The following is an 18,552-nucleotide window of genomic DNA, read 5'->3' on the forward strand; positions in this document are numbered from 1 at the left end:
GCTTGTGAAGAAGATATAGACAATAAGGGACTAGAAGGTGGGTCTTTCCCAGAACTTGGCCTCTTGGCAGGGTGCATAAATCCTGCCCATTCTGGGAGAAGCAGCAAGACTCACCAGTCCACAGTGGGGCATGGGAGACTGAGGGATCCAGCAGGAGAATGGGCTGCAGGCGAGAGGGTAAGGTGCCCCCAGCCTCTGGCTCCAGACTATGGTGCAAGAAGAGGGGAGCATGGGGGTTCCCCAGGACAGGACCCCGAGGGCCCAAAGTCGAATGGGTCCTGCGGTCACCATCAGCCTGAAAGAAAGGAAAGAAGTCAGAGTTGGACGGGATTCTGGGAAAGGAAGGTAAAGGAGAGGCAACAGGACACAGGCAGGAAAGAGGCTGGAGAAGCGCGGAGTGGGGGCAGGTTGCCCCAGCCACTCACCCTGGCAGGGGCAGGCAGCCCCAGTGTGATTGCGGGCAGCAAGGACATTGTCGGCAAAGCGAACGGGGCCAGAGAAGTCTCCTGCAGCCGCAGCCGCTGGCCCAAGAGCGCCTGCCATGGGGAGCAGGGTGACGGGTCACCAGTCCTGGAACTCTAACCCTGGTCTGCCTGTCCCCAGAACACCCAAGAGGCCCTGCTAGGGACTCCCCAGACCCTGAAGCCTCAGGCCAGGCCACATGCCGGAAAAAGGCCAAGACTCAGAACTGCCCCCCCAGGAAAGCCCAGTCCCACTAAGGCCTTACCTCTGAGCCCAGGGCAGGGTTAGGGCCATGCTCGCTGTCATTGGGGGAGCTGCACCCTGAGGCAGGTGTGCTGCTACTACCGGGGGAGGAGTCTGAGGGGAGAGAAAAAAGAAAGGCATAGTCAGGGTCAGGATTCCTGGCCACAGTTCCTCTCTTCCGGGATGTGTTTCTGCTTTCTTCCTGGAGGAACAGAAAGCCTCCAGACCGCCACCAGCCTGCGGCATCTCTGGGCAGCTGTTTTCATGCAGCTCCCAATTCCCCTGCAAATGCCAACTTAGCAGACCCAACAAGGTTAGGGCTTAGCCTCAACTTGCCCTCTCCCAGGCAGGTGTGTGGGATACACCCTGGACAACACTTAGCAGTCCCACTGGGTGGAACCTGGCCCAAAGGAAGAACCCCTGCCCAAAGGGTAAGGAGGGCAACTCCACGGCCCGATGGGACCCTACCTCCAAGGGTCTCGGCAGGCCGCCTCCGAAGGCTGGGTGGGGCACTCTCCTTTCTGAGCAGGGGATTCTTGCGCCGCTCCAGGGACTTCTTGGGCTTATAGCGCAGCTTCAGGTTGGGCTCAGACACTGCAGAGGAACCAGCATCACTCCATCGCTATGCCAGCTACCCCGCTCCTCTCCACTCTTTTTTCTTAAAGGGCCTCACTACATAGACCAGACTGGCCTTAAACTCACAGAGCTCCGCCTGCCTCTGCCTACTGAGTGCAGGGACTAATGGCATGCACTACCGACAGGCCTGCGTTTTCTGTGCCCTTTACCTTCCCTTTAGGCCACCTTTATGGGTTAAAGAGAAAAAAGGCAAAGCCAGAAGGAAAAAAAAAGTAGTGTGCTAACTGCCCCAGCAGCCCTCCCTCAACCCCATACTCCTGACCTAAATCTAAGGCCCTTCACCTGCTCTGATCCTCACAAAGGTCTGCCCTGCTCACCTGTTTTACGCAGGGGAAAGTGTTCCGGGGCTTCAGTGGGCAGGCTGGGAACCGCAGGCAGGAAGCTGCTAAGCACCGAGCGGGCAGCACCCTCTGTGTCCAAGGGCTCAAGAGTTCTGCAGGGTGAGCATCAAGGCTACTTCAGAAGCCCAGGATGCCCAAAGGCCCTGAAATCTCACTGTGCACAGATGCCTTCCTGAGCACAGCTGCCAGGAAAGCAACCACCAACAAAACAGAGTTGGGCAGTGTGGAGCCAGCACGACAGGCGTCGTCTCCAGGTGGCAGTAGTGGGTCACCCGTGCTAATATAGCTGGTCGGCTCCAGGAATAAAACCCAGGCCTTGGAGCTTAGGGCCCCCTGGAGACTAAGTGCCTCCTGTGGTAGGAACCTTTTCTAGGAACCAGGGCTTCCAGAGCCTCAGGTGAGACACGGGGAGAAAACTGAAGGGGAGAGGACGACAGGTCCTTGAGGGAGACTTGGGGGGATCATATTAGGGGTGGAGTAAGAAGCAGGTGGTAGATATTAGGGAGGAAGGGGCTATGAGCCAGGTAACTCACAGGTGAGTATGTAGGGCAGAGGGGGCACAGAAAGGACCAGAGGGACAGTGAGCTGCTACCTGTAGGGAATACTGGGGCTGCTGGGATGGACTGTTCTCTCAAGGGCTGCCTGCTGTTTTTTCAGGATCACCTCAGCCAGCTTCTGCTTGACCACACTGCTGGCTACAGCACCTGCAGAGGCAGAGAAACAAGAAGGCTGGCAATGGGGAGACAGGAAGCCTCTCGGGTTCATTCTCTGCCCTCTGTCCAGGTCCCACTTTCAGCGCACCACGTCTCAGGGGCTCCTCAGGCAAGAAAGGTAGGCCCGAGCCCCCAGCCCTCATGTGAAACCTCTAGACACTTCTGCCCCCACTTCCGTTCACAGGCAGAGCAGAAGGCATCCTAGAAAATGGTGACCCTTCGACGCACCCCTTCCAGACCTATGGGGGACCCTGAACAGCAACCAGAGAACAGGGGAGACAACCCCCACTCTTACTTCGCTTGCTCTTGTCTTTATTGAGAAGTTGCCGAAGTTCTTGTTCCTGCTGTCCCCCCTGCAGCTCTGGCACTGGCGCGTCCATGGAGAGCTGTGGACAGAGCAGAGCGGGCAGCTCAGGGAGGGCGGAGAAAAGGACAGAGCTAAGGTCCGGGGAGGCTGGGGTGTGTCTAGGGAGTTCTGTCTTTACCCTCATCGGCTCCGCTGAGCGCTGTTGCTGTTGCAGGCCTGCCAGGAAGAGATGGCGGTGCAGGCGCTGGGGGTGCTGCAGGGCCAGTAGTGCAGGCTCTGGTACAGGCTCCACTGTGGGCCGCTGGCCCACGCGCAGATCCATGGGCTGGGACTGGCAGCCTGGTGTGTCTGGCGGGAGGGCAGGGCAGCCTGGGGACACACAGCAGGATCAGGTGGATGGTTAGTCTGCAGGAACACGGTCACAGAAGACTGAACCCTCAGGGGCAGATTCGACATCGGTAAAATCACCCTGAGGGGGCCTTTTCCTCACAGAAGCCTATCAGTGAGCTACAGGTGGGATCCTGTAGATTCCAATCTATCTATGAGGAAAGAGGTCTACAAACTACAGACATGCTCCCTTTCGATTGCAGATGGCTAGCACTGAGCCATAGGACTGCAAGCATGGTGTCTTCCCCCTAGAATGCTTTTCCACTGGCTTGGGGCTAAATCTATAGTGTTTTCTGAGATGGTTATGCAGTTCTAGGCTCTATACTCTGCTTCCCTTTGTCTTTCTAGGAATGAGGCCAGGCCAGCTCAGGATAGGAGAGACCAGGGAGGTAACCAGGCCCACTCAACTCAGTCTCTTAAACCCTCAGCTGCCACTCTCTTATCCCCATGATCTCTCTGTACCACTCGGGTCCTTGGGATCAGACATCGTGCCTGGAGCTCACAAGCAGCCCTGGCTGGTTCCTCTGCTCACCAGGCCCATGAGCTGTGGTACAGACTCCTGCCTCCCATTGGAGCCAGCTGTGGGCCTGGCAAGGCCAGCAGGCTCAGCTGCTGCTTCTCCAGTGTCCTCTGCACCCACGCCAGGAGCACCTTGCCAAGACCGTGGGTGCAGGAGCTATTTATAGCTCGCCAGCAGACCAGGGACTGTGCCAACATAGCCAGCTGGCCAGGCTGGGCTGAGCAGTCAGGGGTGCTGAGATGCTGGGAGGTGGGGCTGCTGCAGGGGAGGGGGTCCTAGGGAAGGGAAGGATAAGAGCACAAGAGAGGGAGAATCTCTCCACAGGGGCCTTTTTCAGGCATCCCCTCACAGCAGCCACAGCTATCCTTAGGGGCTGGCACTGATGAGGAACGGGAAGATTCCCCAATGAAGCACCAATGGGACAGTCAGGAAATGTAGTCTGTGGTCTGAGGCAGCCAGAGGCATCATGACCTTAACATCTGTGGTGCATGCATGCAACAAAACCCACTCAGCTCTCAGGCTACCTGCCCTGGATGCTAGTTATTGCTATCCTTTATCCCAGAATGAGCCAAGTGAGATCCCGGTGTGAGGGGGATAACAAGGGGCAGAGAGAAGCTGGAGTCCAGTCCTCTTAACGCCAATGCTACATTTCCCCACCAACGCTCAGGAAATCACCTCCCTCTGGAAGGGGCTCCCACTGGGCGAGGGAAGAAAGAACTCATGGGACACTGTCACTAAGAGGTGTCACTCCAGCACTGTGAGATGGCATGAAGAGTTGAGCTGGGCCTACTGTGGCCCTCCAGTTACTTAGCAATTTGAGAGGGTGACTGTGTATCCAGATGCCCCCACAGTAAGCAAACACCAAGATTTGGTGCCCTCACTCCTGTTCACATGGCTACCCAAGAAATCATTCCGGTTGAGGATGGGCCTCCATTGGCAGTTATTCCCGACCCATGAGAGGCCTGTCTTCTCAAGTTCTGGTGTACTGGCTTCCTCAGGCAACTCCCTTGGTGGTGTAGGGATCAGGAGCACCTGAGGCAGGGCACTATACCTGAGGCTTGCAGCTTCAGCCACAGCAAATTAGGAGCAGCCACCTAAGGGCCACCAGCATCTTCACCCAGCATCACTTCCACCAGCGCAAAAGGATGCCAGGACAGAGGCTGGACTCTGGTCAGAGCTTTGGGAATGCCTGTCGGGGTGCCTTAGCATTTTGCGGGGGAGGGGATGCTCCATACGGCAGCTACAAGACAGGGAAAGTTCTCTGGGAAGCCTTATTCAGGCATTTCCCAATGAACACCCACCTCAACTTGGTCTTCTCCATGTGAACAGAGCCACCAAGAAAGACAGTGACCTCCCCCCCCCCATAATAGACCCAGAACTTCTTATCCCCTGGTCTTTGGCTCGCAATGTCTCCTGCCAGTGCTGTCCTCTACTTCCCACTTTCCCAAACCAACTGCTCAAAGCCCAGCTGGACCTAGGTCAGCGCACAGCACCCCTTCCTCCTGGACTCCATGTTGGCTGCTCATAGCACTGTAAGCTGTCCAAGGTCAAGCCTGGGTTAAGCTCCAGAGGTTGGCTTTGGTTTGCCATTGCTCACCATTCCGGGACTTAGGATACTGTAACCGGACATAAGGTAGAAAATAAACACCGACTCGGAAGGAAATCTTGATATTTCTCCTCAGTGACTTAGGACGGTGGTTCTCATTTATGCAGTTCATTAACGATTCGGAGCGATAGGATAAACTCATGAGTCAAGTGCTCTCATTAGCACAGGTCATGTGTTACTACCTACCCACCCCCCTTTTCTGTCTTGTCTCCTTTTGTGTGTCCTGTCTTCCCGAGCTTTGGGACAGCTGAACTAAGATCCTCTGCTCCCTTCCAGTTCTCCCTGCTATGTGCTACGTGGTGGAATCCCTACATACATCATTACCCGTGGGAAGTCAGGGAAAGGACAGCTTCAGACCTCCATTTGAGACCTAGGTAACAACAGGAAGTCCACTGCAACCCAGGCTTCCAGGAAGAGCGAGTGACAGCAGAGGCGGTCCAGGCCAGTAGGGAGGACCCAGAGAAAATCATCTAACCAATAAGAGACCTCACTCTTCCCTGAAGGGCCCATGAGAGGACAGAATGACTTGAAAACAGGAACACGTCTCCTAACCTGGATCCAAAGATGCCTCTCCTGTCCTTATTCTTCTGGAGGCCCAACTTTGTCCCTTCCTTAGGACCCCCATTTTCTAACTCTCTGGTCCAGCAACATCCCCACTTGTTCACACCCTTGGGGTCTCACCTTTCTCAGGTAGTTTCTATTCTTCATCCTCATCTCCCACCTATCTCTCTCAGGCCTGACTTTTACCTGTGCCAGGGTGAGTGGGGCATCTGTAGAAAGGAGAGAGCTGAAGGTGTATTGGCGGGGGGGGGGGCAAAGAAAGAGGGCTACTGTCCCTGGAGAGGGCAAGCTCCCTGCTGCTCCAGGCTGACCAAGTGGGATCTCCAGCTTCTGCAGCCAGCTACCGAGTGCCTTAGCTAGTTACTCCACTGCTTGGGCACAGTGCACAACAAGAACTCAAGGAAGCCCCAGTTCACCCAACAATGCCCTCAGCCCTTCCTGATGTGGTCAGATACCATCTTCCCTGGGCAGCCAAAGCACATTCCCAACAGCCTGAGGGGGAAAAAGCAGGTTCGGGGGTGTGGGACCAGACGTGGGAGCATGAGGCTGGGGAGGGCAAGAGCGAGCTGGGGAGAGCAGGCCTTGAGAAGCAGTAAATGTCAGGAACAGGAAGAGTCTTCAAAGCAGGAAAGGACTGAGCTGTGACTGCAGGCAAGGGAGAGCTGGTCGGAGCTGTGAAGTAGGGGAGATAGGCACCCCAAGGACCCCAGTGTAGGGCCCCCTCATCTAGCTGGCCCCATTCTTGATTGTCCAAGAAAAAGTCCCATTAAGCCTTTCTGAGATAACCTGGGTTAGAAATCTTTTCTTTGGAAATGGCAACCTCTCCCAGGCTTCCAAGCTCACTTAGAATCCACAAAACTACGAAAGGAACGTGGGTTGGTTGGTTCAGAAAGACCCAGACATGCTAGGAGCGGGGAGCAGACATGAGTTCTCACACTACCTGTTCACAGTGCCATCCCAGCTCGGGGCCAAGGGACTGAAGGCTCTCCCAGAAGGGTCAAGGAAACTGAGGGCTTTCTAGAGGCAGTATTTAGTGGCTACGCTCCTCAGACCAGACCCAGTGCACAAGGTTGCTCCCTGGAGGGGGCTGGGTGCTCCTTTTTGGACCCATGCTTAGTGGGCGGCTCCATGCATAAGGGACTCAAACCGACGGCCCATCATACCATCCATGCCTTGGTACACAGTTCTGTGAGGACATGCTGCCCCACCCATTAATTCAGTCACCTCTGGAGGTCTGTCTGAACCCCCATGTCGGGGCGGGACTGGTCCTATCTGCTCTCCTCACTTCTCATGCACTCCTAGTGTCCCCACATCTCAGCACAGCATTGATAATGGGATCAGTGGTGGCATTTATCAGCCATCCTCACCTGCAGTAACACCTTCTGAGACACAGGAGGCCCTGTTGGTACTGATGAGTCACACAGTGATCATCTCCAGACTCCCTGCCTAAAACATAAATATTTCTCAAGTTTTGTAATCCCCAAGAAACAACTACCCCAGAAGCTGCCTCCTCTTTCTAGGGCTAATCTTTATTCTGGATGTCTTATGACCCTCTTTTTCTGGGGGCTCTGGTCCTGGAAGGTTTTTGCACTGACACTTAGTGTGTTCCCTGTATAACAGTTAATCTTGGTTGTCAACCTGACATATGGGAAAAGACACCTCAGCAGAAGAATTACCGCCATCAGACTGGCCCGGTCTGCTCCATGAGGCTTTTTTGGTTTTAATTGCTAACTGACAGAGGGGAGCAGTGGGACCCCAGGCAGGTGGTCCTGGGTTGTACAAGGAAGGTAGCTGAGAGAGGCAGAGAGCAAGCCGGGAAGCAGCACTCCTTCATGGTTTCTGCTTCCACATTCCTGCTTGAACTCCTTCCCTGACTTCCCTTAATGACAGCTGTACTATGATGTGGAACCATAATCCAAACAAACCCTTTCCTCCTCCAAGTTGCTTTTGGTCATGGTGTTTACCACAGCAACAGAAACCAGATTTTGCCCTTTTTTTTTTTTTTTTTTTTTTTTTTGAGACAGGGTTTCCTTGTGTAGCTTTGGAGCCTGGAGCCTGTCCTGGATTTCACTCTATAGACCAAGCTGGCCTCAAACTCACAGAGATCTGCCTGCTCCTGCCTCCAGAGTGCTGGGATTAAAGGTGTGCATCACCATAACCCAGCTCAGAAACCACGCTGTCAGGTCCAGAGGTCCCCTCTATCCTGGGAATTAACTTGCACTTCCCCTCGGCCCTTGCCTTCACCATGCCCCTGGTAACCACAGGTCTGGACACTGTGCACTCTGTGGAAAGGAGAAGAACTAATAACCTTGGGCCTTGTGGCTTGTGACGACGACTACAGGAATAGTTTGTGGCGGTGACCTATGACATAAGCTCTATTCACTTTAGCCACATGGATGTGTGTGCCTGCAGGCAGGCAAGGAGGCTGAATCCAAAAGCACTTTCTAGAAAAAAACCTCTCTATTCCCTAACTCTCTGCTAAGAGCCATGGAGTTCAAAACACCTGGGATAGTTCTCTGAGTGAAGATGGATGGCATCTCATGGTGCCATGAAGAGGTCTGAGCTGAGATGAGAAAGGGGATATCCTGTACCCCAGTTCTTGCCTGAATTTGGGGACCCCCCGTCAGTGACCTTACTACCTTTCTCAGAGGCTGGCTATAGGGTCAAACCACATGGAAAAACAAGGAGAAAATTGACCCGAGGGACCAAGTACACTGTCCAGGGCTGGACCTTTTACCCTTCACAAGGCTCTTGGTTGGGAGCTCCTTAGGAGCCAGCCTTCCCCCCACCCACCTCTACCACCGTTTCCACCTTTTTGGGAAGCAATCGTAATCAGGCTTAAGGAGTTCACTCAGTGTGGGGAACTTGGACTAACAAGTTTCCTTCCTGATCCCGAGCATCTAATCTCACCCAGAACCAAGAGCCTCAGCTACCTGCTCCTGTGGGCACATCACAACCCTGAGCATCTAATCTCACCCAGAACCAAGAGCCTCAGCTACCTGCTCCTGTGGGCACATCACAACCCCGAGCATCTAATCTCACCCAGAACCAAGAGCCTCAGCTACCCTGCTCCCGTGGGCAAATCACAACCCTGAGCAATTTCCAGACTAGGCCCGAATACCGTGAGGTTCCACCCTGGGCCCCCAAGACAGCTGGGTTTCTGGGCCTTACATCACTAACTCAGGCCCCAGTTTTGACCTCATCTGTCTCACAAGGTGACAAGAAGCCTGAGCCCAAGTTACACTCAGCTCCTGGTCCCCTGCTATTGGCTAAAAGGAAGCTGCAGGAAGATCAGGCCTTAGCTGCAAGGGGAAAGCAGAGAGAGGCTGCAGGCCAAGGTCCTGGGTTCCAGGCTGAGCCCCCTATACTCCAGGTTGCAGACTCAGAGTCTCTGGCCATGACACAGGAAGAACAAAACTTGACTACTTGTAGGGACTGGCAGAGGAGGGAAAAGGACCTCAAGAGAGTACAAAATAGCAAGGAGACGGCCCATGGTGTCAGGCCTCTAAGGCCAGTGAGAGCCAAAGGAAGACAGCTCTTCTTCCAGGCATCTGGCTGAACCTAGGACCGCTCAGGCCGATGCTGTCGTGGCAGAGGGAGGTGACAGGGCACTACATCACCAGCAGGAACCCAGACAGACCAAACAGGTGCTGACACCCTCCAGAGGCCACCGAGTTGGGGGGCTCGGGGCCATAGCTTCTGAGCACCCTGTTTCCTGCTTTCAAACAGTGAGCAGGGTAAACAAGAGGACACGAGCTGACTCTCCAGCATCCACGTAAAAAGCTGGGTATAAGGGCTGGAGAGATGACTCCATGGATAAGAACACTGGCTGCTTTTTCAGAGGACCTGGGTTGAATTCTCAGCACCCACATACTGGCTTACAACTGTAACTGTTTCAGGGGATTAGACTCCTTCTTCTGGCCTCTGGAGGCACTGTACACACATGGCACATACATGCCAAACATTCATACGTATAAAATAATATAAAAATTTAAAAAGCCGGCTGGGCACAGTGGCCTGCGTTTACAGTTCAGCAGTAGGGAGGCAGAGACAAGAGGATCCCAGGGACTCACTGGCCATCCAGCCTGGCCTAACCAGCCCCTAGTAAGAGACTGTCTCAAAATGACACCCAAGTTGGCTCTTGCCTCTACGCACATGTATAACCCATACACATAAAAACACTCACACACCTGCACATGTACATACACATGCCATCATGTGTACACACACATGAATACATACACACCTGCTATGCACACACAACTTTTTTTTTTTCTGAGACAGGGTTTCTCTGTGTAGCCTTGGCTATCCTAGAATTCATGCTGTAGACCAGGCTGACCTTGAACTCACAGAGATCCCTCTGACTCTGCCTCCTGAGTGCTGGATTAAAGGAGTGCACCAACACTACCCAGCATACACACCATTTTTTAAAAATGTATTACTACTCTATAATCTAAAACATACTCTATAATCTAAAATATAATCTAAAAAAATTTTAAAATGTATACTAGTTACAGTTACTAAAAAATTCAAACAGCCTAAAATGTGTGACAGAATATAATTTTTCATTCACCCCAGACCCCCCCAAAATTCCCTTGAATCAGACCTTTCTTAAACAGTTTCTTGAATCCACCCCCCATCCTTTCAAAACTTTATAGTCTTGGCTCTGATCTGCTTCTTGCTCGGATTTATTCAGAGCCTAGGGGACAGAGAGTGGGCTCTTAAATGAAGCCTATGAGGCAAATGAGGCTCCATAGCATTAAGGACCTTGGCTAGGAGGTCAGGTGGGGAGAGCCAGCTACATGACAACATCCGGTAGAGTTTCACCTGCCCCATCTGAGATCAAAAGAAAGGCCAGCTGTGGTCAGCCATACACCGTCACAGCTGCCCATTATTCCCGTCCGCTCCGAACCTGGAAGAGCCCCCATCCTGGCACTAACAAATAAGTATCTAATCCCAGTACACCCTTCCTCTTCAACCACAGGCGGCTGCCTCGTACTCATCCTCGGCTCCATTCCTTTTCCCTGCCAGTCCCAACAACAGAGGCTTCCCTTTCCCTCCCTCCCAAACTGTTGTGAGGGAGCACTAGTTGCTCCAAGTGCCTTTCATCTGCTAACTGACCCAGAGCTCATGCAAAGCCCCACGAGATTACTGCTTTTATCTCTAGTATAAAGATGGGTAGACTAAGACCCAGCAGCATTAAATATCCTGAGGTTAGGGACTGGAGGGATGGCTCAGGGGTAAGGAGCACTTACTGCTCTTGCAGATCACCACTGTCTGTAACACCAGTTCCAGGGGATCCCATGCCTCTTCTGACCTTCACGGGTTCCTATACTCACACTGTGCGCATACATACACTGAGGCACATTTTGCATGTGAAAAACACCTGAGGTCACATAGCATGATGACTCTAGAATCCTGCACTCAACACACGCCTCTCAGCTGGCTAGCGCAGGGCAAACATAAGGTAAAGAAAGCTCTTCGTCTCCAGGATGTGCCAGAGGCAATCCCAGCTCTGCGCAGTCCAGAGACCAGAGGCTGTCTCATTTACCTGTGGGTACCCATGAAGACAGTCCCAAGGAGTCACCTGCAGAAACTGAACTTGGTAGAAGCAAGGACTGTTAGCCACAGGTTTGGGGGCTCAGGGGGAACCCTGCCCCATCACATTTCTTCTCCAGAGCATCAGTTCTCAACCTTCCTAATGCTGCGATCCCTTAATACAGCTCCTCATGTTGTGGTGACCCCCCCAACCATAAAATGATTTTCATTACTACTTCACAATTGTAATTTTGTTACTGTTATGAATCATAATGCCGATATCTGTGTCTTCCAATGGTCTTAGGCGACCCCTGTGAAAGGATCATTCAACCCCCCCGGTCGTGACCCATAGGTTGAGAACCCCTCTGCTCTAGAGGCTCCTAAGCCCTCCCATACCTTCTTACGGGAGGCCCCAAACAAACCGCACAGATCCTCTGAGGACACAGGCTCAGCTGGCAGAGCAGCAGCTTGGGATTGGTGCCTACCCAGATGGAGGTCCGGGGGTAGCTGCAAGGGGACAGGGAGATGGCAATGGCTGGCATGGCAGCTGGACACCCAGAGATCAGAGGGCTTGAGATGCAGGGTTCGGGCTGCCTCTGCCCCCGCAGTGAACAGGCCCTTTCCCCTCCATCTCTGGGTGGCTGGGGCTCTAGGGCAGTTATTTTTAGCTCTTGACACCTGGGTATTTTGCAGCCACAGGATGTCCGGTTTGGAGTCCCTTTCTGGGAATCCCACATGAGGCTGTTGTAAACAGCCCCACACAGTGGTAGCCTGAGCCAGGAGCCAGTCGTTGTCCCCCCCCCCCCACCGCCACCCCCGTTTGAAAATAATCAAACAGGAAGTAGATGTAACCGTGTCATTGGCAGCTCAAGTAACCCAGGAGTGGCAGTGTCCCCTCTTTAGCTCTCGGTCACATACCCAGCTCTTCATCCCATTTTTGGTGGACTCTCTCACAAATCCTGAGGCAGGAGTCCAGAGTCATTTCTGTGAAGGCATGGCACTCTTTAGAGCCTTGCTGCTCCCTGCTAAAGAACAGGGAGATCCTGCAGCCTCTGCCACCTCCTAGGGCCCCCTGGACCACTCCTTAGCCTTTCTGAACTCCCTCTGTGGAGCAAGAGCACACACCTCCGCAGGGTGGCTCTCCAGCCTTGCCACCACTCCCTATTTTCAGGGCCTGTCTTGCAGCCTGGCCTGCTCCGAAAGGCCCTGTCCACCTAGGGAATTTCTGAGCAGACGGGTTGCCCCGTCCAGACTGCCCTGCCATTTCTAGGCACTGAAAGCCCTCAGGCATGTAAGTTCTACGTTCCCCGGCAACCCCCTTGATCCGGTAGCTCTAATCTTATTGGCAGTTCACTATAAAGTCTACTCACTACTTATTTTGTTACCTAAGCAGGCAAGATCTGAGGCCCTGTCTGTGGGGCTACAATGTGGGGGCTACAAGTTTAGCATCTGTCAGCCTCTGCCTTGCCCCCCCCCCCGCACCAACACCCTGTGCCCACTTCACCCAGCAGCCAGTCCCAGCCAGCCTTTCTCAACTGCTTGCCCCAACAGGAAGCACAGTCACCACCCCAGTGCTGCCTCTGGGGGCGGTGACTTTTCCCCCTTGAGGGTTGCTGTTGGGTTGGGTCTATCTGTGCACCCCACTCCTGTTTGCTCCTAAGTCCTGCTTCTCCTTGCTGTTCCTGTACCCGGAGAAGTACTTTCTTAGAACCCCCACCCGCGCCACCCAGAGGTCTCCCAGCCTCGTTCTGAGAGGGCAGGGGAGAGGTCCAAGCTATTTGATATATTATTCTAACCATTAATATTAATCATTTTAACCACTGATATTAATAATGGTCAGCAGGCATATATTAATGCTGACAATGCATTCCTACCACAGCCTCACAAAGTCAGTGCTATCACAAAAGAAACTGAGGCTTCAGGGATTAAAGAAACATGCAAAGGGTAGTGTGGCTTAGCCATGGAGAGCTTGTCTACCAGGGGAGAGGCCCTGGACTTATCTCCAATACCACAAAAGACAGAAGAGAAAGGGGAGAGAGCAAAAGAGGGGAGGGGGAGAAGGGCAGGGAGGGAAGAGGGGAGAAAAGAAACTTGTCTGAGCTTGCAAAGTCTAAGTTCATGATCAGCACACTGGCATGGACACCTCCTAATAGGTGGTGAAGGGAGGCCACCAAGGGACACAAAGGACAGTAGAGTGGCTCCCAGCATTGGCATGCTTCCACAAAGCATGGGATGCTTTATCCAAAACATACCAAATAACAAACACCATCTCTGCCAAGTCCCTCCCGCGCCTTGTCTCTAGGAGGCTCATCTTCACTTCCTTGTTCATCTGTTATTTCCCCAGTTCCTTCAATGTGCATTTTACCATTTTATTGGCTTCCTGTAAGCTGCCTCCAGCTGGGTATAACTGAACAAGCAGACCTCTCAGGGTGCCTGGGAGGATCACATGCTGTGAGAGCACTCTGGAAACTGTCAAGTCCTGTAGAAAATTCCTGTTGCATAACCAGAGCAAGTCACCCTAAGACTGGTACTCAGACAAAATTCTTTTGGAAGGATACAGCTTCTCCCGCAATCCCAAGCCTCTGCCCTGGGCAGACATCGGCAGGTGGAAGGGCTGATGAGGTGCAGAGAGGAGCACCCTCACTCAGGACAGCCAGATTAACCCCAGCTTTGGGCAAGGTGGAGGGCATTGGTCACAGACCCTGTCCTCCCACTGGCCTGGGGGTGGACTCTTAGTACTAACCAAGCAAATGGGAGGCATCTGGAGTCTGTGAATAGCAACAAGCTATGAATGCTGGCACTCACTGAGATGCCACATTAATATTAATGACTGTAAATACCCCAGACATCCCCAAATCCAGTCATGTCCTAGTAGTCTCTTTTTGCCTGTTATTTTTAGAAAATGGCAGAAGTCTATCAGGCAGATTCTCCTGGTGATTCCCATTCCCTTCTGTGGCCAGGACTGCCCTTGACACTTATCAAAGATCTTTCCGGACCACAAATTCAGCTAGGGTGCTTACACAGCCTTCACGGAGTTCAACAGCCAGATGTATGTTCCTGAGCACCTGGTGTGAACAAAGTCACTTCAAGGGCAATTTCTAGCTAAACGGGGACTGGATGAGATGAGGATAGCTCACAGGGAGGTCGAGATGGCTGACCGAAAAATCCAGCATGCATGGTGCCATCTCGTGTTAGAAAAAAAAAAAGACAGCTTTAAGGGGCACACAAGAAAGAGAGAAGGCATGTGCTGAGGGCTCAGGGACACCTCATGTAGAGCTTACACCATGTGCTGTGTCCATTAATGCTGCTGTCCTGTGTTGTCTGTTACTGCAGAAGTTCCTTCATGGTAACAATTCATACATGTGCACACCCTGGAAGCAAAGTCTACACATGACCCAGGGCCCCCTGGAACTAGGCTACAGGGCTTTCAAGAATGCCACATATTCTCGGGCCCCATATCCTCAGGGAATCCATGTGATCTACATGCTCTGGGTATCTGCCTCTTGTGAATCACGCCAAGGGCCTAGCCCAGGCTAGGCAAAGTCAGGCCTTGCTTAGCGAATGCCTGTTGGCTGAATAATGATATTTCCTGAAAGCAATGCCTCATGTCTCCTCCAGGCCCAGTGCGCTGGGAATACTGCTGATGTCACTGACCTGCCCACCCCTCCTCTGCTTCACCCTCCTCCTAAGGGCTGTCAGGGAGGAGCTAAAGGAAAGGTCACCAACAGCAGATGTTGGGCAAGGTACTCACAGAGGAGGTTATTAAAGGGCCTATCTGCCCGGCATGTCCCTTTGACAAGCCAGCTGGCTATGAAGCCTGGGGTCCCCTCTCACCCTTCTTCTCTGGGAAGAGAGTGAAGAGAGAAGCAGGGGTCCACCCCATGACTGTTGGCTATAGACGCCTGCTGTTCCAGGCCCACAAGGGTGGAGGAATCTAGAGCAGGGAATTTGGCCTGGTTTTTCATGTGAATTGGGGCTGGGCCCCCGCTCTGTCATGTCTCCAACATTCTCTATTTCTGACCTTCAAAAATATGAACAATAACAATAATAAGGATGAGTATGCAGCGTGCACTGGTTTCCTACCAGACATGGCATAAGTCACGTACACTATCTCCTTTAATCTCTATAGCAACTCTGTGAGACTGAAAACATAATTATCTTCACATAGCAATAAAGAAACTGAGTCTCAGAGAAGGAGGTGCCCAAGCTTAGCCTGCTGCCGGAGGAAGAGTCAGCCCAGACCAGCCATTCTTTCCTCTTGTCCCTACTGGAAGCACCTCTTGCTGGGTTTTGACACTGGCACAGGGCAATAGGAACTGACATCTGGGGGATGCTTTAAGTTTACACCGCAGGTGAGGACAACTCCGGAACAGACAGGAGGAAACAGACTTCGTCACACTAGCCCTCACAGCTACCCCATTAGCACTCAAACCCAGATCTTGGGCCTCAGTTTTTCTTCATTTCATACAACCCTCTGGCCCAGAGCCTTATCTCCTCTGAGCGCTGGGCTCCCTGCGTGCAACCCTGTGCTGAGCGCCTGGTAAGGGTGCTCAGTCTGCTGCCTCACCAGCTCTGACTCACTTCGGGACCCAGGGGAAGCACAGCCCGGTTTGCCGCGCCTCCAGCTCCCCGCCTCCACATTTGCTAACCGAAACCCGACTGCTGCTATTTTTAACCCTCCAGCTCCCCCTTGCTTGGGGCTCCCCCCTTTACCCCCACCCCCTTGCCCCAACCCGGTGGCACCAGTCTGTCATTCTGAGAGCACTTCTACAACCTGAAGGCCCCGGAGGGCGCAGCGGATGCCCCGGACGTGCAGGTTTGTGGGGCAAGCAAAACAAGTCGGTTACAGCCCAGTCTCCGAATTCCCCCACCCCGACTCTTTCCGAACTTGTACCTCCCAGCCTGCCCTACTCTTCCCTACCATCCATCCAGAGGGCTGCAGAAGGGGAACCGGACTTCTGGGTTGAGGGCTACTGTAGGAAAAAGGATGGGATCCAGCTCCGCAGGGAGCAGAGCTGACGGCAAGAGCAATGGGAGTTCCCTGGTTAGTCCCAGCTTTTGAAGCCGAGAGTTTCGGACCGCCAGAGTTTCCCATCTCAGGGTGGCAATGTAAGGACAAGGAAAGTGGCCTGGGAATAGGGTAGGGACACTGAGTCCGATCTGCCTCCTCCACTCCCCCAACCCCAACAGGAGCCTGCAGCTGGGGCAGGCAACGGCTGGGAGGCAAGGGCCAAGGAACTAAGGCACTTGAGGTGCCTGAAGAGAGGACTAAGCCAAAGGGGGAGGGAAGCAGACCTCTTTCTTCTAGGCTCCTCCAATCCCTCGGGGCTGCACTTTCTTGTGCCAGCTGCCAGTGGGAAGCTCTGGGTCTCCCAGGGAAAACCCTCTACTGAGGAGACCGAAGAGATCTGAAGGCTACCAGCCGACAGCAGGAAGGTGAAAGCGAACCCCTTGAGAGAGGGGTGCAGGGGCAGGCCTGCAGGTGGACCCAAGAGGGTACTTCCTTCTGGCGGAAGTAGAGCAGGTGGCTTGAACCAGACCCCTCTGCCCCTCTGGTCGAAGAGTCATCCAGCTTAGGGCACAGATGTGAGGGCACAGATGAACCTCTTAAGCTCAGGTCTTCTACACACTCTTCTGGACTGGGTACTGCTGGGCAGCTTTCTCCTGAGTATCTCCTAAGTGTCTTCCCTGCACATGGCCCCTCCCCTTATTTCTAGTTCTGTTATCTCCCAGGACCCAGGCTGCCTCTGAGCGTTGACCAGCCCCCTCTCCTTGGTGACCCTGAACTAGATAAATAAATCCCAGTGGCCACAGAGGCAGCCAGCTACACCCAAAGGGGAGGGACCTGGCACAGTGGTTCCCCAGGTTGGGAAGGTAGGAAGAGAAGGAGGTGGGAGGAAAGTGAAGCAGGAGGGTCAGGAATGGAGCTCCTGACAGTCTGCCATGTTCTTAACCTTAGCCTGAGCCCTATTTGGCTGCTCCTACTTCTCTGCCCCTCGGTCAACCTGTGGGGGGTTCAGTTCCAACCCTCAGCTAGAGCTCAGGCCAGATCCCTCGCCTGGCTCCAGGGAGCTTCATGTGTGGTTTAGCAGACTGTGGACTCACTTTGAGTCTGGGAAGAAAAGGTGTCAATGTTGCTCAGGCCTCCCAAGGCCACCTTGTCTGAGGAAGTCCCACCTTGTTGTTTGTTATTGCTTCACCCAGTTCATTTCCTTCACAGGACTTATCAGCCCAAGCTTTTTTGCTCTCCAGCGGAGTGGCGGTGCCCTGAGGTCAGATGCGTTCACCTTTGTGCTCACTGCACATCTGTGTCCAGTGCACAGCACCGAGCTCCGCAAGTCCGTGGCAAATGGATGCACTGTTGAGTGACCAGCTTGGCAAATGAGTGTCTCTGGCTGTCAGTGTGATTCTTGAGGGTTTCAAGGTAAAAAGAACAAGGCCAGAAAGGCTGGAACCCCCCAAAAAAGTCAGTGCCCCTCTGAGGCAGCATCTACACCAGACGGCACCACCTGGTTCCCTTCACCATGCCAGGCATGAGTGTACACACAGGTACCCACATTAAACCATGGACCAGTCTTAGGAGGCTTGCACTGTGTCTGAGTTCTTCCTCTAAATATCCCGGTGACCTCAGACATGCCACACACCTGCACGTCTGTCTCTCCCACAGAAATAAATGAAAAGGTTGGCCCAGGTCTGTGCCTGAAGAGAGCACAGCTTGGCACCTGAATCACCCCACACATAAACAGAAATGCAGGTTCCTCACCCCACTCCTGCAGACTCTGACAGATGGTGGGGATGGGCCGGAGGATGTTCCTAACATATTCATCACATGATCCCGACGCATATGGTCCAGTAACCAGCATTTACTGACCGACCATGGACGGATGGGAGACCAGACATGGTGGCACATGCCTTTAATCCCAGCACTCAGGAAGCAGAGGCAGGCAGATCTCTGTGAGTTCGAGGTTTACAGAACTAGTTCCAGGACAGCCCGGGTTACAGGGAACAACCCTGTCTTGCAGAAAGGAAGGAAGGAAGAAAGGAAGGAAGGAAGGAAGGAAGGAAGGAAGGAAGGAAGGAAGGAAGAAAAAGATACAGAGAGAAAAGAGAAAAACCATGGACAGTGCTTTATAGGTTAACATCTGGACACCTGTGGAAAAGCAGCTCCTACATAGGTCCGCATCCCCTAAAACCCGCCCATAGGCTCTATATACCCCACACAGTGCCATAACTCACAA

General features: G+C 53.2%; 1 protein-coding gene across 9 annotated transcripts in view; it reads right to left on the reverse strand.

The window, feature by feature from the left end:
* Positions 1–18,552, reverse strand: part of Hdac7 (histone deacetylase 7) — a 35,432-nt gene that overhangs the window by 13,572 nt on the left and 3,308 nt on the right. For 5 of the 9 annotated variants that reach the window (XM_038341576.1, XM_038341574.1, XM_038341578.1 and 2 more), the window contains exons 2-9: positions 2,881–3,071; positions 2,691–2,781; positions 2,275–2,386; positions 1,659–1,774; positions 1,174–1,299; positions 728–819; positions 426–536; positions 115–295 (exon numbers count right to left, since the gene is read on the reverse strand). In XM_038341576.1, coding sequence (XP_038197504.1) covers positions 115–295; positions 426–536; positions 728–819; positions 1,174–1,299; positions 1,659–1,774; positions 2,275–2,386; positions 2,691–2,781; positions 2,881–3,071 — 1,020 coding nt within the window. Of the gene's footprint in view, positions 1–114; positions 296–425; positions 537–727; positions 820–1,173; positions 1,300–1,658; positions 1,775–2,274; positions 2,387–2,690; positions 2,782–2,880; positions 3,072–4,660; positions 4,701–18,552 lie in introns of those variants that run through there. The other 4 variants (XM_038341582.1, XM_038341581.1, XM_038341579.1 and 1 more) reach the window with 2 other exon arrangements.

Source organism: Arvicola amphibius, chromosome 9, assembly GCF_903992535.2.
Source record: "Arvicola amphibius chromosome 9, mArvAmp1.2, whole genome shotgun sequence".
Classification (NCBI taxonomy): Eukaryota; Metazoa; Chordata; class Mammalia; order Rodentia; family Cricetidae; genus Arvicola; species Arvicola amphibius.